This window comes from Anas acuta, assembly GCF_963932015.1.
Source record: "Anas acuta chromosome 2 unlocalized genomic scaffold, bAnaAcu1.1 SUPER_2_unloc_1, whole genome shotgun sequence".
Classification (NCBI taxonomy): Eukaryota; Metazoa; Chordata; class Aves; order Anseriformes; family Anatidae; genus Anas; species Anas acuta.
In genome coordinates, this window is record NW_027075980.1 from 197403 (window position 1) to 217483 (window position 20081).

The following is a 20081-nucleotide window of genomic DNA, read 5'->3' on the forward strand; positions in this document are numbered from 1 at the left end:
ATCTACACAGGAACTGTGCTACAAAGCCTTGCAACACTGGTGGTCCCTAGGATGTACCCCACTATCCAAACACATTATGAACTGCTGATGAAAAGTCAACACCACGACACCAGGATTCAGTTCTTCTGACATGGTCCAGGTGTCCACAAGTTTTCAGCTTTCAGTCCTACCCCATCAACTCCAACACCTACTCTCCCAAACAGGGGCTGCTACCTCTTGCTTTATGCTAAGGCAGAATTCCCATTTAAAACCTGCCTATGTCCCCAGAATGGATGGTCTTCAGTGCTTATTTTTTTCTTTATAAGGAAATGATCTAATAAAGAAATCACTGCACTTGTTTGTAAATACAGCTATGCATCTCAACACCACCCAAACTCAGGAAGTTGGAGGCTGGAAACCTGTGAGAAAAGAAAAAAAAGAAAAAAACAAAAATAGATCTGTGTTGCCTGGAGCAGGCTAGAAAAATATTGGGACTACACAGGAAGAACAATTACTCACCTTTTGAAGCGGTAAATTTTGAGATATTATATTCACTCAAGCAAAGGTTATCAACATATTGTCAGAAGGATTCTATTGTACAGCAGTATCTCATTATGACTGTACATTTGTTCTTTGACTTCTCTGAAGGGCGGAGCAGCCGCGACTCTCCCTTAGCATCTTCAGTTTGAATTCCCAAAATAGGGAAAAGTGAGCCATGGAATTCACGTTGATATATGAGGTCTTACAACATGCTTCAAGTACAGATCTCTCTATACCATTCCACGAGAATACATCAACGTGAGCCACGCTTCCCAACTGATTGGCAAGCTGTGCCCCACCTACGTGGAATAGATGAGGAGTGATAACCAGTTGTACAAGACAAACTCTTTCAGAAGTCAGTTGACAGAAGGCCAACCACTGAATTTAAGTTTTAACAAGTCAAGGTCACTGTAAGCTGGATCTTTTAAGACACTGAACGACTACAGCAAAAACTGGAAGGACACTGTCACAAATTCAGAGTCTGTCTATCTACTGCGCTCAGTAAACTTGCAAAATGAAAACACCATCCATTTTTATAAGTCATTCTTCTCTTTGGCAAGATCACTTGGACTTGTTGGAGCCATTATTGGGCACAGTTTGTAACCACACTAAGTACAGATCTCATGCTTGACTGAAAGACCTGACAAAAATTGCCTTGCTCTTTTAAGGCACTTTCTACTTTTGGAAATCATCCTCTCAATTGGGAAAAATGAAAAGAAGCTGGAATTGCACTGCAGGGTGAATATTAAGTATGGACTTAACTCTCAGAGAAAAATCCCCAAACTCAGAACGTGCTACAAGCATCATTCTAGGGAGTGTAGAGGCCTCATTCAGGTAAACAAGGGAACACTGGGCATGAGAGATCTTCCCAGAAACCATGAGTCTGTTCACAGACTGAATTCTCAAAATCTATTTACTTGCTGATTCCTAGATGGTAAAAAGCTACTCATTCTTCACTGCAGTTTAAAAGCCAGCTCTGGATGTAGCCATTGCTCCTCTTATGGAGTTTATCATAGTGGTGACATCTGCCTGCGTGAACACAGAACACACAAAACAGACAGCAGCGGGTCCCAAAGCCAGGGCCCAAACTTCTCTGTCTTGTCTGTTCTCAGCCTGACATGAGGAGCTTCAGCTCTTGCCTTCTCCCTTGGTATATTCCATGTAGGGCCCCCTCAGCCAGCCTCTTAACATCACCTTTCTGTGACAGTGCTTCAATGCTCTCAACTTCTCTGCACAAAAAATCCAGCAACTTTGGCATCAGAGACAAGATGGCAGAGTTAGTTTGAACTACGTGTCTACCACTTCATAGTCACCAGGTATGAAGCCAGGGAGGTGACCCGTGCAGACTGTCAGCTCCCTTTCGGAAATGTCTTATCTAAAGGGTCAAAACTGACGCGTTAATTCTACAACCAGATAAACCCTGTACTTGCAAAGCCTGGAGGAAAATAGCCATCTGTAAAAGGACGTGCGTGAGTCACAGCAACGTCCTGCAGTGAGGGAGGTACAGCTATCACAGAAGAAACAAAACTAAATCCTGAACTGTTTACTGATACTGCTTATTATCAAAGCCCTGCTTGAACACATCATTAGAAGCCTCTTTTGCCCATTTATCTAAATAAAGCAGGAAAGCACAGAGGAAAACATAGGTAGCCAGATTGAATGCTTGCCATGAGTAATAAGAGGACACTAAGGAAGGGTGACAGTATTTGCTTACTTCGTGCAATCACTGGGGAGTTTGTGTAGCCCCAAAACCTACTGCTGTTCAAAAAAGTCAGGTGGAATCCCTTCCAATGTATATTCAAGGAAGACTGGGGTTGTAACCATCGACTGGATGGATAAGCAGGCAGAAAACAAGCTGACAGTGCTAATGAAACCTCAAAGAAAACTCAGCAGACAATTCTTATGTGCTCCAGATCAAAGATTGATGTACAGCCTTATTAATTCTCCACATTCTATTTATTTGATAGCATCAGCTGCACCAAACATATCCTCTGCCAGAAAGTTAGCTCTATTCCTAACTTTCTGAGACATTTAATATGACTTACCTTTTCTACCTTGAATATTCCTTTGCCAGCTTATTTTTTACCCGTTGCAGAAAAGCCATTCCCACCCATTCCCACAAACTGCTCAACCAGGACAATCAGAAAGAAAATAGACATAAGAAGCAAAATATACTGTAGACATTCAAATTACTAACTTCACTGTATACAGAGTTCTTCCAACATCCACATCAGTACGTATTCGTATTTCTTTTTTTCCATAACAATTGTCATTTGTTCCACCTCTCAAGGAAAAAAGGTTCCCACAATTTCCAGAAGCTTTTGTGTGGAACCCTGTCTATTCCAAATCATTTCTGACACAGAGGCTGAGGATAGACTCCAAATATTTTTCCCTGCTCTTGAGATGTGTACTATCTCTCTCCCTCCTCAACACAATCTACAGAAAACCTGCATGATGCAGCTAACTTATTCAAAGGTTTGAGCCCTCCCAATCAAAGTTCTAAATCTTGTGCTATAAAAAAAGCAAGCCCATGAGTCTGAACTATCAGGCAGGAGACTCCTGAAGCCAACAGATACTCACGTTGGTAGAGTCTTTAGCAGGTTCTCACGTAGTTCCAAAGTCACCAGGTTTGCTAAACTGTAAGAGAAAAGGGAGTTAGAAAGCCAAATTAATTCAATAGGGCTTCAGAGGTACCAAGGAGATGTTCACATCCCTTCCCTTGTGACAGTATCTCATGTCCCACACAAATGCATATGCTTAAGTGTGTACACACAAATGGAGATGAGGGAAAGGGGGAAATATATCTTAAATTACTTGTAATGATGGTGACACCTTATTGCAAAATCAGGGGGCTACAACACAGTGTCCAAACTTGGGGCAAGATAACATGATGTCACATAAAGGACTGTCTGCCCAAAAAGGTAAAAATCCCTCACATGTAGAAAGTCAAATCCCATGGGAGGGGCACTGCACCTCATGGACAAAGCACCACGAGGTTTCCCTTGGTTATTTGCTAGAAGCATGAGTCACTTCAACATCACAGGACAGACCAAACCTGTTTGGAAATGGGCAAACGGGCACTCATAAAAGGAGAGAAGATAGAGGATTTGAGACACGTGGATTTACACCTTACCTGTGCCACTGACCGTGGAAGAGTAGAAGCAGCTGAGTCCAGGAAATAAACTTTTAAAAAGGTTGCCTTTCAACAAGAATAATGCTTAGAGGTGCTCAGATAGCATATTCAGTACAGCAGCAAGCTGTAGCTGGGAGAGCACGCTCTTGCCCAACAAGTCCTGCTAGCACTGCCACCCCCAATAGCACAGTGCTCCTACCCTGGCCCTCCCCTCCTTTCTGAGGAACAGAGCATACTCACTTTCCAATGTCGTTAGGGAGGCTCTGCAAGGACACATCATTCAGGGCCAAATGGCCCAGGCTCCGCAACTGTGTGAAACCCTCAGGAAGTCTGTGAAAACATGACAGAATAAAGCACCATCAATTCTGCATGCAAAATCAGTGCTGAACTCACTCAAATCCCCCAAAAGCCAGTCTTATTCCAATTGGTATAAACAGGTACAAATGAGACAGGCAGGAACCAATTCTGACCCCAGCTCCTGACCCAGGATATGCCCCATTTCCAAGACACAAAACTCCTTGCAACAAAGTCACTACATGTCCAAGTATGCACACTGCTTTCTGCAGTACAATCATTTAAACCTGGAAGAAGGGAGGGCTACCAAGAAATCCAAATACCCAGTAAGGCATACTGCTGCAGAGGACACTGCTGGATTCCCCAGGACCAAGTAGTACAATCACAACAGCGCCAAAGTACAATAGAGCAGGGAGAGACCCACAAAGCAGAGAAATCCTTCTTTCCTGATGAATTCTGGGCCACAAAAAGACTGACAAATATCTTGTAGGGTAAGAAATGTTCCTCATTCCTGTGGCATGGGGATTCTCAAAGACTGAAAAGCTTCTCCCATTCTGACAGTGTTTGGCACCACAAGAGGGAAGCAGAGTTAAATCTATTTAAAGGGTGACAGGCAGCACTTGCCCAGGAGCACAAGAGCAGCAGGCATCTGGCATCAGGCTGGCATCTCCAGGGACCCTTGCAGACAATACATAAGACATCAGTGCCTTAAAATATAGCTCATTGAGGCAGAGAAGCCACACAAATTCCCAGATCATTATGCGTTAAGAGCTTTAGAGAGAGAATACTAGAGAAGGCAGATCCCTGCTCCCAGACATAGTTCTGGGCATTGTGTTACCATGGAAACTGACCAAACAGGTTCAAAGCATGGCCACCCTAGGTTGTAAGCAACAGAGAGCAAAAAGGACTGAGAGAGCAAAGGATAGCATGCAAGGCTTTCTGTACTCCTCCATAACACAACCAGTCTCCATCCCTTCTGTTTTGTGCAGCATGGTGAAGGAGTAGGGAAAGAGTAAGAAACAATGCAAGAGGACAGAAGTCTCACACCAGTGTCATCAGTATGAATAAAGCCTCCTAAGTCCAAACCAAAGGCCCTGCAGAAGAGAGAGGCCACACCAACTTTCCCCTATGCTGAGTGTTCCACGTGTCAGGAGAGCAGACAGCAGGAGGTCTTGGCAAAAGCAGGGTGATACTAGGCCTTAACTTCAAGGGAAAACAATTACAAGATGAAGACCAGAGAAAGCTAGGGAGGATGAGGAACTTCAACTCTCATTCTCAGCTGCACAAAAAGGCTGCATACACCTTCCCTACCTGGAGAGGGGATTCCCACTGAAGTCTGCGATCTCCAAGGATTTGCAGAATTTGATGCTTTCAGGAATTTCTGGAATGTCTGTGAAAAAAAAATTAAAGAAAAAGAGGCTTGAGGAGAATCCATCATGTGGAAAACGGGACACCAGGTACTGGTGGCAGCCTGAGACACAGTAAAACAAGCAAATTTTCACAGCTCCGGACCCACGACAGATCACTCTGCAGGACTGTGAACTGTTCTGACTCTCAGCGCAGAAATGCACACAGCAGTGCAGTATGCAAAGAAGCAAGACTGTGGGGCATCTATTCCCCCACTGAGCTCTGACCTTACCGTTACGGGAGATGTCCAGTTCCACCAGCTGCATGAAGTTGGCAACCTCAGGGGGAAGTCTCTGTATTTCATTGTCACTCAGGCCCAGTTTGCGCAGGTTCAGAAGCCTGAAGAAAGGCTAGGACAGGAAGAGAACAAAACTGGGTCAGCAGCAGTTCTGTGGAAAACGTGTCGTCTCACCTCAGGGCAAGCATCCATCCTTGGAGACAAATGCCATCTCTTCTCAACCTCCCTCCTGCTGAGGGCCCCAAAGTGCAGTCATTGCACAGATGAGAACCCCGGTTAAGGTCTACAAGAGACAAGGGTGAAACCCGTAATGTAATGAGTCTAGCTTAATGATTTATTTAATATCTCTATTATCCCACTGCCCTTCTCCTTCCTGTGTAGGATGCAAAATGAACAGGTACCTTAGGAAACACAGAACACCCGTCCTAGGCATTCACATACTCCCACCATGAGGAAGTCACAATAAAGGAGCTCACAAACAGACCCGACGATGTTTATGAATACAGTTCAGAGAAGCCAACAAAGGAGAAACACAAGAGGACATTCAGACTGAATCCTGTCCCTGCTGTCATAAACATTCCTGCTGTACAGTACAGCTTGTCAAGACATCAGTCTCGGTTTCCTACAACAGGGAAAACATTTGTGCCACTTGTACTAGAAAAGGAGTGAGCAAACTATCTGTAGGGTCCAAGTAACCAAGAATCAGAGAAGGAAAGCCTCTAGAGGTGTGCTAGTCCAGTAACGTTCAATTTCTTCACACCTACTCTTGTCCTTAGAAGTGAATTACATTACCTATAAGAAGTAAATTAGAACTTTCATCCATCATCCTCTTTTAGACATAAACAGCCTCTCAGTATGTTTACCAGACATAACGTACTATAATTATTAGCTTGACAAATCTTGCAGCTGCTTCTAGCTATTGTTGGACATAGGATATAGGACAGGATGGAAACCAAGGCTGTGGCGTTTGCTGTATTTCCTGGATTGTTTTAGAATGGCTGGGAATAACAAACAAACATTATTAACCTGATGCAGAAAGAGACAGTTTCAAGACGTTTACCCATAACCTACAAATAGATCAAGGCAGAGACTGTTACACGTGTAATAACACTGAAGCAAGACTCTGATTATGTGTTTGGGTTCTGCCACATCACAGATGAGTACTCTAAGATATCTCTAACAGCTTTTGAGTTTTAGATGACCAAACCTTAAGAGGTAACACCTCAACCCACGATGAAAAAGAAAATTGAAAAGAAGCTTGGTAAAAACTCATGTCTATGAAGTGACAAGGACAAGCCACTTCTAATCCACGTAATCACCTTGTCTGTGCTAAACCAGAGGCAGAAATGGAGTTACACTAAGCAAGAGAAAATGCAATCTCAAGCTTATTTGCAGATCAGACAACAGGTTCAGAGTCAAGGCTGCCTCACTGAGAAGGACCAAACAAGAATTTGAGGTCTTCCTCAGTTACCTTTCCAGTAATCCATCTGTATAAAAGGCTGCTGAAACAGACTTGCCCCAGGAACAGCTAAGGGGGTATTGAAATTCATTCAGTTTGGGGTGGGAGGGCACCCTCAGCTATCTCATAACCCTGTGAAACACAAGAACACAAGCCAGACAAGGGATGGGGAAGGAAGTAAAGGTGATGCAAAACGTGACTGTGAAAAGATACACAGACAACGAAGAGAGCTGCTCACCCCACCAGACAGGCTAACGAGTTGTATGCACCTGATTTTTCTCAAAAAAAAAGCTTCTGTGCTGTAGACCCATGCCTCTGCAGTTTCCCACAGAGGTGTCTCAGCCAGGAAGTGCTGCTGGGTGCGTGTGCAGTGCGAGGACTGCCCAACACGGCCGCAGCTACACCGAGCTTGTCAGGCTTCCACATCACCCCCCACACAGCAAGAAACACGGGCTGAACAGCACCAGAGCTGGATGCTGTACTGCTTTAGGACATCGGGAGCATGAAAAGCTTTATCAGGAGAAGGGCAAATTCGGTCTGATTTTGAGCAGCAGGAGCTCTTTTTAATTCAGTTTATCTAATGTAAAATCAGTTTAAGAAAAAAGGAAGTAGGTGAAAGTCTAAATGACAGCAAAGCCTCAAGCCAGAGCAGGACATTTAGAGACTTGATTTGCTATTGTTTCTTAGATCCTTCTCCTAATTTTAGAATGTAAGGAAATTCCAGGCAAGACATTGTGTTGACCTGCTAGAGTCTGCAAGTTGGAAAATAACAAAGGGAACGGAACATCTATAGTCCAAACTTCTAGTGCTTCTGGCTACAGATTTTAAACAGTCTCAAATTAGATGTGCAGACTTTAAAAAAATAGAATTTACTAAATAAAATCATGCTATACGTTGCACTGCAAGATAAATGGGAAGTATTTATTGACACAGGGATTTAAAAATAGTCATCTGTGGAGGGAACTGCTAGCTGTGAACGACTTCTCTTTCGCCTACAGTTATGTGACTTTCTTAGCTAGGCCATCAAAAAAAAGCACTTGTTAAAAAAAAACAAAAAAACACTTCTTTGGCACAGCAGTTGTATCCATGCAGTTTATCACAATCTAACAAAACAAACTGCTTAACAGGCATTTTACTAGCACAGCTATGTTACTGAAAATAATCAGAACCTACATGCACACAGACGTGCTTTGGAGGCTAAGTGCAGACCAAGCCTCAGCGTTAGGCTGCTGTGACAATCTCGATTCTTCACATTCAATTAACTTCACTCCTGGAAGTCATCTACTAAACACGACACTGCAAGATACCTTGTTTTGTATTTTGTTTTACACCTATTAAACAACGTGGTTTTTTTCCTGACACAGACTTTTTTTTTTTTTGGTGACCAAATAAACTCAAAACTTCACAGTACTGACAGACCATTATCAGGTATGTGCAGAAATTTCCATTCAGTAAACACCAGAACATCAGAGTAGTACATCCCACTCCTTAGACGTCAGTTAAGCTGGACTTAAAAATAAATAAATAAATAAATAAAATAAAATAAATAGATAGATAGATAGATAGATGTGACAAAATTCAAATTAGTTAGAAGTTATCAGGGGAAATCACAAAAGACAGGTGTAGAATTAGTGTTCTTGTGCGAGAATTAAGATTTTTTATTTGCAAGAGAAGAAAGTTCAACAGGACCCAAGTGACCTGCCATGCCCAGTCTGACCAGAAAGAACCTGTTTTTAATTCTGTTAGGTAACAGCTACTTAGTCCTCACTGTTAACCCCTTACCAACAGGACTGTGTCAGTGAAATGCTGGCAGCTGAAACACAGACGCACCAGGTCTGTATTTTCCCTTTACAGACTGCTTTGTTCAACACTGTTTTCACTAACAGCACAAGGAGTTTTGCCAGGACAGCTTATCGGTGATTCCGTAACTGGTGTAGTACAGACTGAGGTGTCATTACAGTAAAAATGCCTCAGCAGATAGATGAGCACTGCTGAAACACGCTGGTTGTTCAGCTGCTGTTCAAAAGGGAGTCTTTCTGCAGGAGGAAACAAAAGCACGCTTCCCGTTTACAGTAGCAAGGTTTTTAGGAAAAAACCTATCAAGTAGTCAAGTTTGCTCTTATCTCTGCTAAGACTGTAAATTTAGTATGATGTAATGCGTGACAACATGAGGTAATCAAGAACTGAGAAGACTGCAAACACTAGATCTAGCATGATGCATGCAATTTTCATTTCACTGTTCTGGAAACTGGATACTTCAACTCGTAACTCCAACAGCCAGATTTACAAAACGTGACCGCACAACAGAATCACTTGTGACACTGGAAGAACAAATTAATTGTAAGATTGTTACTGGAACTAAGAGTGAAAGCCAAAGCAAATGTCTCTTTGGAGACCAGTAATTATCCCTTTTTCTAATCACTGTTAATCATGTTTCACACAGCTGGGAAAAAAATCACAGATTTAGCACCATACAGTATGTCTCTATTGAGATGAAACACACAACTTCAAGATTTTCTGAGCACCAAAACACACGCATACACACACACACAGAAAAACCACCAAAGTTGCATGACTTAGATCCTTCCAACTAGAGCGATATAATAATAAAACCACAAGTCTGGAGAGAAAAAAACGAATGACAAACTTTCACAGTTCACTAGCAAACCAGAAGCCCAAAGACCACAGAGAGCAAACATGGATTAGTGAAACTAGACTCTGATGCAGAGGAATTCAGCCAGCTCAGAATACGATAGAGATTATGACACATAAAAAAGAGGCTCAACACAAAGATGTGAGGGTATAAATTATATATTAATATATTAACAGCGTAGCTGGGTAGGAGGAAAGGCTTTTGTGAATCAGAATATATTACATTTTGTTGTCAAAGTAAGTGAACGACTACAGGATGCCTAAGATAGAAAGCAACTACAAAATTGTCTTGCAAATACAATTCAGGTGGCATAAATTCTTAGAATATCCAGAGCAGTGCAATTACAATATAACAGACTGGAAATACATAAGCCATTGCTCTCATTAATGTACTGATAGGCTGAAAATTAGTGAAAAGTATAAAGAGCCTCTAAAGCACTTTAAGATGAAAGATAAGTAACTTCAGTGCTCAAAATTATAACATTGCATAAAATACAGAAAAATGTGAAATGCAGGCTCTGCAGCATGTTTTCAGCAGTGACATCCTCATTCAGGATCCCCTCTAAAGACAAAATCAGGCAAATACTTGAAAAGTCACCCAAGTTTATCTATGATTATGAAATAAAATTTGATTACTTCAATCTCTTACAAAACAAGACAAACTAGATCCGTGGGTTTTTTAGTCCAAATGGACAATGAAGCAATATCCCCTTAATCCCTTGTACCTCACAGACCTTTATCACAAAATCATGAAATAATTCAGGTTGGAAGGAACCTCGGGAGGTCTCTAGTCCAATCCCTTGCTCCAAGGGTCATCTATGAAGTTGGACCAGGTAGCTCAGGCCTTTGTCTAGTCAAGTCTTCAAAACCTCCAATGATGGAGGATCAAAAAATTCTCTAGGCCTCTGCACCTGCCTCTTTATTATCCTCACTGAACATCCTTGTACCAGCCAGAACCTCCTAGTCCAACAATACCCCATGCCTCTCCTACTCCTGCCAGGGACCACTGGACTCCATCACCTCGATAACCCACCTCCCTGTACGCACTGGCAGGCTTTATGAAGTCCCTTCAGAGCAGTCTTCTCCAGGCTGAAGAAGTCCCTTTGGCCTATCCTATCACAGCAAGTGCTTCAGCCCCTGCACACCTTACCGAGCCCTCCGCCCCTCACACCAATTTGTCCACGCTGTTCTTGCATTGCGGGCTCCAAACTGGAAAAATGGACACGTTACCAAGGTGTGCTCTGCAGAGGGAACAATCACTTCTCCAGTCTCCGGGTGAGCTCCTAGCCATACACCCAGGAGGGTGGCCTGCTGGCCTTCTTCAATGCCAGGGCATTCTGCCAGACCCTACAAGGAGATAAACTCTAAACATGGGGACAAATTATGGAAACTGAACACCTCTGAGAACAACATCCAAAAGGAGGTGATCAAGTACGACATGCAAAGAACATTGTCAATGGTAGTACGTGCAACGTGAGGTCAAAATCACAGGCCTGTTTGCATAACCAAAGAAAAAGCCTCGAGCTCAACCCGCCTCCCCCCTCCACCCCCCCCCTTTTTTTTTTCTACTGGGAAAAGGGAAAGAAGCATTAGCTTCAAACTGAAATATTACCAACAGCCATCCTGACCACAGAACACTCATCTTCAACAGTTAGGTCAGTCCTACTCAAAGAACATTTCCAAACAGCATATTGTGGTTTTACTCAAGAGAAACAACAACAGGCTCTAACCACATAAGAAAACAAGAAACATTGGTAGCAGCAAATACTGGACCCATTTGGCAGATTCACCTTTGGCTCCTGCTGAGGAACTAAAAAATCTCTGTATTGAAAAAGTACTGAGCTTCACATACAGATGCTAAGGACCAAAGATCCAGAACTTGTTTCTTGCTCATAACATGAGCAAGACCACGTTTGGTGCTGACCAAAACGAAGAGAGGGAGATGCCTAAATACTGAGACAGAAGTTTGACAGTCCCCTATTTCCCTCCCACACTTGAGGAACACTGACCGTCCCACTCCCAAACTAGCTGCCTCAGCCTTCTCCTGTTCTGCAAGAGAAGGAATGGAGCTTGTCACCCCTTCCTTCACACACAACTCTATCCATCAGCTAGAGGCAGAAATCCCACTGCCTATGGATACTAGCAGAGAGCTTCCAGGAAAAATAGGCAGCACAGTAAGCTTCTAGACACGCAGTATCTGCCAAACTGCAAAAGAGCACATAGCAAGGTCAGTAAGGGAAGGAGGCAGATTTTCAAACACAGTAGTTCTCTCAAAAAGGCAATTTGTGTCACTGGGGCAGGCCCAGCAGAATCATAGAATGGTTGCAGTTGGAAGGGATCTCTCAAGATTGGCTTATCCAACCCTTGCTCAAGGCAGGCTCAACTACAGCAGGTTTCCCAGGGCTGTGTCCCATTTTGTTTTGGGAATCTCCAAGGATGGCCATTTTGCAAACTCAGTGGGCAACATGTTTCAGTATTCAACAGTGCTTTCAGTTAAAAGAGGAGAAAAAAAAAAAAAAAAAAAAAAAAACGTGTTTCAATCTGTTTAAACTGAATTTCCTCTATTTCACTCTTTGCCCATCACCTCTTTGTCCTGTTACTGGACACTACGGAAAAGTCTAGCTCCATCTCCTTCACTCCCTGACAGGTTATATACATTTGTAAATTTCCTCTCAGCCTTCTATCCTCCAGGGTGAAGAGTCTCAATTCTCTCAGCTTTTCCCTGTATCACAGATGCTCCAGTCCTTTAACCTTAACCATCTTTGTGCCCATGGATGGACACAATCTTGTCCATCCATGTATTTTCTGCACTGGGGAGACCCACTCTGACACTGTCCTCCAGATATGCTTTCACCAGCGCTGAGCAGAGCAGAAGAACCACTTCTAGTGACCTGCTGTCAACGCTCTTCCTATCTGTGGATCAACTTCTTGTCCATCAGGATCCCCGGTATTTCCGCAAAGCTTCTTTTGGTGGTCATTTCCTTGACTGTAACGGTGTGTGAGATTATTCCTCCGTGCATGCAGAACTTGGCATCTGCCTTTGTTGAACTGCATGAGACTCCTGTCGGCCCATTTTTCTAGCTGTCACGTTCCCTCTGAATGGCAACACAGCCATCAAGTACATGCAAAGTCACACACAACACATATATACACAGCTAAATCCTAAAAAAGCCCTTATAAACTATTGCTTGTCTACAAGAGGTCCTAGAAAATGTCTGAGGCTCCCTCCTCCTCTCTGCAATTAGCATACCTCCACTAAGTTGTGTTTCTTCAGTTTGCTGAAACGGCTTACTTTTCTGAACTTTAATCCTGCCTCTGTCTACTTTCATATCCACAAAGCTCCCAACATTACTACTGAGGCTGTGGCAAAGCCCCAGGACATGAACAAAAGGTTAATGGAGCTCCTGGGTTAGCTTGGAGAACCACAGTATTCAGATAGTGACGCTGGCAATTTGGACGCCACCACCAAGGGCTTCCTTTCTGCTGAAGTGTAACACTTAGCAGAGCCATGCCTCCTTTCTCTGCTCACTTAGCCAGATCTAGAGGTGGAAAATTAAGAAAAGGAGAAAGAATAATGAATGAATGGATCAGAACAAACCCTTGGAAACACTACTCAACTACGCCATTTCCCAGCAACAACAAAATCCTGAGGGCAGACCTGGAAAGCCAACCATTCCCCAAACAGGACGAATGGCCAAAGAGCCAGCCCCGCTCGGCAGGGGACAGTCCCCTCAGTCCCCTCTCCTGCACAGCAGTGCTGCGTGACCCCAGCCACCACAGCTGCCTGTGCAGGAGAGGCTCAGGGGAACTGGCCCCCTGCTTCGGCAGGAAGGGTTTCAGCACAGGAATGACCAAGGCAGCGCGGAAATAAGTGGCAGGGCCAGGGACACCGACATACCCAAAGCCACCATGCACCTTGTGCTGACTGGCAATGCCTGCCACAGAGGGTGACTGAGTGCACCCTCACTAAGTTTGCAGATGACACCAAGCTGGGGGGAAGTGTGGATCTGCTGGAGGGTAGGAAGGCCCTGCAGAGGGACCTGGACAGGACGGGTCGCTGGGCAGAGGCCATGGGATGAGGTTCAACATGGCTAAGTGCCGGTTCCTGCACTTTGGTCACAACAACCCCATGCAATGCTACAGGCATGGGGCAGAGTGGCTGGAAAGCTGTGCAGAGGAAGAGGACCTGGAGGTGTTGGTTGACGCTCACCTGAACACGAGCCTGCAGTGTGCCCAGGTGGCCAAGGAGGCCAACGGCATCCTGGCTTGTATCAGGAACAGTGCAGCCAGCAGGACCAGGGAGGTGATCGGTCCCCTGTGCTCAGCTCTGATGAGGCCACACCTCGAGTACGGTGTTCAGTTTTGGGCGCCTCACTTCAGGAAAGACATCAAGGCCCTGGAACGTGTCCAGAGAAGGACTACGAAGCTGGTGAAGGGCCTGGAACACAAGTCCTGTGAGGAGCAGCTCAGGAAACTGAGGTTGTTTACCCCGGAGGGTCAGGGGAGACCTCATTGCTCTCTACAACTACCTGAAAGGAAGGTGTGAGGAGCTGGGGGTCAGCCTCTTCTTGCAGATAACCAGCGATAGGCCTAGAGGGAATGGGTTTAGGTTGGAAATTAGGAGACATCTCTTCTCAGAAAGAGCAGTCAGGTATTGGGATGGGTTGCCCAGGGAGGTGGTGGGGTCACCGTCGCTGGGGGTGTTCAGGGAAAGATTGGACGTGGTGCTTGGGGACATGGTCTAGCGTGTGACATTGGTGGTAGTGGGACAGTTGCAGTAGATGTTCTTGGAGGTCTTTTCCAACCTTAATGATTCTACGATTCTGTGATCCAGCCTGTGGCACCTGCAGCCAAGGCCAGCGCCCTGTGCCTACCCCACAATTCTTATGATAGAAAAATGAGCCCATACGCCCCACACCTCCCACCCCACATGCAGAAAGGTACGTTTTCACAGCCAAGCAAGCAGAGAAAACCTCTTTGGTGCTGAAGCACCCAAGGGATGATGAAAATACCCAGTACTTCAGATGCAGTCTGCTCCCCCCTTCCAGGTCTGCCTGAGGCCTGGGTTGGTTTCTGAACTCTTTTCTGAACCTTTGTTTTCTTGAGGGTACAGAATAAAGAGCTTCCAGCCTCTCTGCGGCAGAGCCCCAGCTCTCCACTCAACTGCTGCTAATGCAAGGAGACCCCTTTGTGTTCCCCATACTGACGCTAACACAGAGACAGGCATGAAGCCGTCCACGTCTGCACAGTCATGTTTCCGTGTCACAACCCAAACACCAGTCCTGCCAAGGGCACTGTGCCTGCCTGGGGACAGGGACCAGGACACAGGCGCCTTTGTTCCCGGTGTCACCTTGCTGCTCTCCTCTGATGGCCAGCCTCACGCTCCTGCCTGTGCCTGCAGGAGAGCCATCCCCATGGCTGCATGTCCCGGCTCCTCTCCCATTTTCTCACAAGAAGTAGCAGGCTGCTCGTGGGGGCTGCCTCAGTGCCAGGACGCCCCCTGCACACAGCAGACAAGAGGCTGCAGGCAATTTGTCTCCTCAGCCAAGCACGCTTTAAGCGGACTTCAACAAAGTGCTTTAGAAAGATGCAGCGTTTCTCAAGCTTAGCAGCACTTAGGAGGAGCCAGGTGCATGCCAGAGGAAGAGGAGTCAGACACCCAGCTCATATAGCCACAGAGCCACAATGATCTGACACACAGGCCAATGGTTTTGAAATAAGGCAGTGACAACTTATATATCCAGAGACTTACATATCTAGAGGAACTGGGTCCGCGCTGTAAACATGCCGTTCACACCAGAATTGCCCCAAACCTTCTTGCTTCTGCAGTTAAAACTATTAGGGTGTTCCTAGGTTCAGCAGGACTTAGACATCTCCCCGTTTCCTCAAAAACAACCTGTGACCCACAGGCTGCCTCAGACGCAAAGGCCCAGAGCCACAGAGCTGTTTGGGTTGGGCGATTTTGCTGCAAGGAGTGAGCAAGCCAACACCGCCTGGGTAACTGCTGCACTGTGGGGATTCCCTGCTGGAGGGAAGGAAGGAACGCCATCCAGAGGGACCTTGACAGGCTCGAGAGGTGGACCTGTGCGAACCTCATGAGGTTCAACAAGGCCAAGCGCAAGGTCCTGCATCTGGGCCAGGGCAATCCCAAGCACAAATACAGGCTGAGTGAAGAATGGATTGAGAGCAGCCCTGAGGAGAAGGACCTGGAGGTGCTGGTGGGTGAGAAGCTCAACATGAGCCAGCAATGTACACTTGCAGCCCAGAAAACCAACCATATCCTAGGCTACATCAAATGCAGGTCTAGGGAAGTGATACTCCCTGCTACTCTGCTCTCATGAGACCTCGCCTAGAGTACTGTGTTCAGCGCTGGGATCCCCAGCATAAGAAGGACACAGAAGTATTAGAATGAGTCCAGAGGAGGGCCACAAAGATGATCAAAGGGCTGGAACACCTCTCCTACAAAGACAGGCTGAGGGAGTTGGGGTTGTTCAGCCTGGAGAAGACCTTATAACAACCTTCTAATACGTAAAGGGGGCTACAGGAAAGCTGGAGAGGGACTCTGTCGGAGTGGAGCGGCAGGACAAGGAATAATGGCTTTAAACTAGAAGAAGGCAGAATTACATTAGATATAAGGAAGAAATTCTTTACTCAGAGGCTGTTGAGGCAGTGGAACAGGTTACCTAGGGAAGTTGTGGATGGATGCCCCATCCCTATAAGTGCTCAAGGCCATGTCGGATGGGGCAACCTGGTCTAGTGGGAAGTGTCACTGCCCATGACAGGGGGGGTTAGAATTAGATGATCTTTAAGGTCTCTTCCAACCAAAACCATTCTATGATTCTATGACCTTATTACTCTTAGAAGAATTTCAAGTCCGGCTGTCAAACCCTGCTGGTAGAGTCCCACTGCCTTCAGCAGGACAGCACATGTCTAATTAAAGGCAGGATCGACTGTGTAGCAGGAAAATAATTGCAATGTTCCTGGTGATTCATGAGCAAGACCAGGGCCTGGTTTCCCATGCTTTCTATGCTATCATGGGCTGGGGTCACAGGAACACCACCAGAACACAGAGGACTCAGCCACTGTAGGCAGGTGTCATCACTGAAATACAGCAGCTTGAGCAGCTCCTCAAATTTTTTGCAGCAAAACCAGGCCACATATTTGAGCCTTATGCTTCATTCACATTGTCCTGCTTAACATAGGCTTTACATCTAAAGCATTATCTGTGGAGGCAGCAAGAGACTGTTGGGCACTCCATGGCCAAGGTGGCAGCACGCTGGAGCACGTGTCAGATCTAGCACTAGAAGTGTTAACAGAACTGGGGTTCCTCCTCTTACGTCTGTGATAAAAGAGAGATGGTCTTTGATGACTGTACCAGTGGGATTGCCTTTGGAAAGCCTGCTGTATAGGAGAGATTCACAGAGAGCTGGGAGTAAAAAAGAACACAAAGCAAAGCACTTCAGAATTGCTCGGCTTTAAGGTTGAAACTCAGTCCTTCAAAATCACTGTGCTCAAAGCCAACTCCTGACAGGTGAGGCCAAAGAACCAGGAAGACTTCTATCCCATAGCTGACCAACGCAGGCAGGACGTCAGCCCCAGGACTGTGCAGCTCTCCCGGCAGAGCAGGGGTCAGCCCACTTGGAAGACCCAAGCACCCCCAGGCAGCACTAAGTTTCACCACCAGAGCAGTACATTCCAGAGAGACCTTTCCCTACCCTGAGAGAAACGATCCAAGCAATATATGTTGCCAGAACGGCTTGAAACAAGGAAAAGAATCATTCCCATCTGAAACATAGTGAGGTTTATGGACTTAACAGAGCAGAGGTCAAAAACACGATCATCACCACTGAGAGATCTAAACACCTGCAGCTTGGAGCTTCAGTGGAGAGGCCGCACCCCACCCTTACAGGGAAGCCCTGATGCCAAGGGGAAGGCATCAGTGCCACCACTCAGGTATACCCTGACACCAGGACATTCCTCAGAGATCCCTGTGGCATTGGCAGGTTACTCTGTCAGACCTACGTGAGCGAGCAAGACTACAGGCAGTGGATACGCATCCATCTGCCATCCCAAACAAGGGATCCTCCCCAATAGCCACTCCAATTATAGCGCTGTTCCATTCTCCACTCTTTCGCCAAACTAGCTTTAGCCTCTTCTGACCACAAGCAGATAATCACCAACACCCAAAAGGCAGCAACTCAGCAGAGTTCCAAGGAGAAGCAGCCGATCCTCTGCAACAGCCAAACACCAGCCACACGAGCCTTTGGCCAGGCTCGCATTTGCAGCCAGCCCCCCACGGAGAGGTCACCGTTCCCTAGGGCTTCAGCAAGGGCAGCAACGGGCTGTCCTCCCCCCCAGCCCCCATACACGAGATGGGGCCGTTCCCCACCCTCCCACCCCAGGCAGAACACAACACGGAGACACTGGTGTGCAGCACGGGAGACCCATGCACAGGGCCCTGGCTCCTCCTGGCTCACAGGGCAGGACAGCAGGCAGCGGCTCCGCGTGCCCCCGCACATACCAGAGCTGGAGAGACCCACGCACAGGCAGGCTGCTCCCCGGCCGCAGCCACGCAGCCCTCCGTAATGCAGACCGGCCGGATTTCCGACTATTTAACCCCGCGTATCAGGCCCTGAGGAATGCATTTCAAATATATAAAAGTACTTAAGCATCGGGGACACATTCCAGCTAAGACAAAGCAAGCTGTCTCTGAGCCAAAGGCGCACCAGCTGCTTCATCCCAGGCATTTAATCGGGGACTGAGGAATGCAGCCCCCTCAGGGGCAGAATGCAGCAACTGTTCGACTGCAAACACCGAGAATGCCCAAGCATTTAATGCAGAAGCAAAGTGAAATCTCTGGTCCAAACGAAATGACAAACTAATTCAGGGCTGCAGAAAGGAAATCCCCAAGCCAGAATTAGATCACCACAATTAACGCTTTGCTCTTGCAGAGCTGTGGGGGTTTTCACTGACTGCAGCAATTCATGGTCTTAGAGTGCATCTCAAAGGAAGAAGCAACACCATACAAACCCATAAGCAGAGGGGCCCTGCTGAAACCAGAGCACAAGCAGCCTCTACCCTGAGTCCTGTACAGGAGGGCTGGAAGAGTGCCACCAACACACCCTGGTTCCCCAGTGACATCTCCCACCGAAATCCTGCAGAAACATTCATCTGGAAAGATCTACCGAGATCACTTCGTGGGACAGGACTCTGGCGACAGATGAAGCAGCAAAACATAACACACCCCAAGTACTATCCAAAGACCTGTCCCTTATCAATTCTACCTTTTATCTGTTCCCACCCACTCCTTTCCCAGAATGCCAGCCTCCCAGGAGTGGCCTTTTTCAGTCTCCATCACTCCAGGCTTACAAAGGGACCCAATGTACCCACCTAGTTCTCTTCTAAACCATCTTCTGACCAAAGAAAGGTCAGGTAGCAATTATAACAAAAAAAAAAAAAAAGAAAAAAAATACTTATCCGTAACGCCACAAATGTTAGCAAAGGAGAAGAATGTCAAGAGTTGAACAATTACCTGTTCCGATTATTTCAAGTGGGAATGTATTTTCTTGAGGCAGAAATCATATCACCCTGTACATTTACACAACAGACCTCTCCATCACTGGTAGTGACTTTGAGATGCACAATAAACGACAGTCCAAAAAAAAAAAAAGCCAGAACAAACAAACAAAACCACGAATAATACTAATTTATAATGGAATACTAACTCTAATACTGAAACCGAGAAACTGAGACAAGGCAGACAACATCAAGGTTATGAATTGGTACAGAGCAGGGTATTCAGAGTATAGCAAATTCTAACCTTGGTGTTCATGAAGTGCATTTGGTGGACTGAAAGTGTTTTTAAGAAGAGTTAAATGCCCCTATGTGGAAGGAGACAGCAGGAGATTCTCAGACACAGAAGACAAAAACAATTCCTCTGAACAGGAAGCGCACAAATAGGAAGGTGCCAAGGTAGCTCTCTGGGGATCAGCTCAGACACAGCGCATTAAATACCTCGAGCTAGGAATGGACGAAGGCGGAGCCTGAAGCCACAACGGACCTTGCAATGCAAGAGCTCTGCAGGCCACCACATCCCTCTGCCACAGCACACACCACGTCTCACGATCCACCACAATCTTTCATCACTGTGCCCTGCCTCATTCAAGTTGCTGTCAGGCAGACAGTGAAGCAATGTTATGAAATCAAGTGCCCAAAGACTGGAGGACAGCAAACACCACTCCTATCTTCTAGAAGGGCAATGAGGACAACCTGAAGAACTACGGGCTGGTCAGCCTCACCTCGATCCCTGGGAAGGCGATGGAGCAGTTCATCCTGGAAACTATTTCTATGCACATGAGGGAGAAGAAAATCAACAGGAG

At 46.0% G+C, this 20081-nt stretch overlaps 1 protein-coding gene across 35 annotated transcripts in view; it reads right to left on the reverse strand.

Annotated features, from left to right (window-relative positions):
• SCRIB (scribble planar cell polarity protein) overlaps positions 1-20081 on the reverse strand; it is a 114540-nt gene that overhangs the window by 85850 nt on the left and 8609 nt on the right. For all 35 annotated transcript variants that reach the window (XM_068668151.1, XM_068668156.1, XM_068668159.1 and 32 more), the window contains exons 2-5: positions 5586-5703; positions 5258-5336; positions 3893-3982; positions 3100-3156 (exon numbers count right to left, since the gene is read on the reverse strand). In XM_068668151.1, the coding sequence (XP_068524252.1) occupies positions 3100-3156; positions 3893-3982; positions 5258-5336; positions 5586-5703 (344 nt within the window). The remainder of the gene's footprint in view (positions 1-3099; positions 3157-3892; positions 3983-5257; positions 5337-5585; positions 5704-20081) is intronic.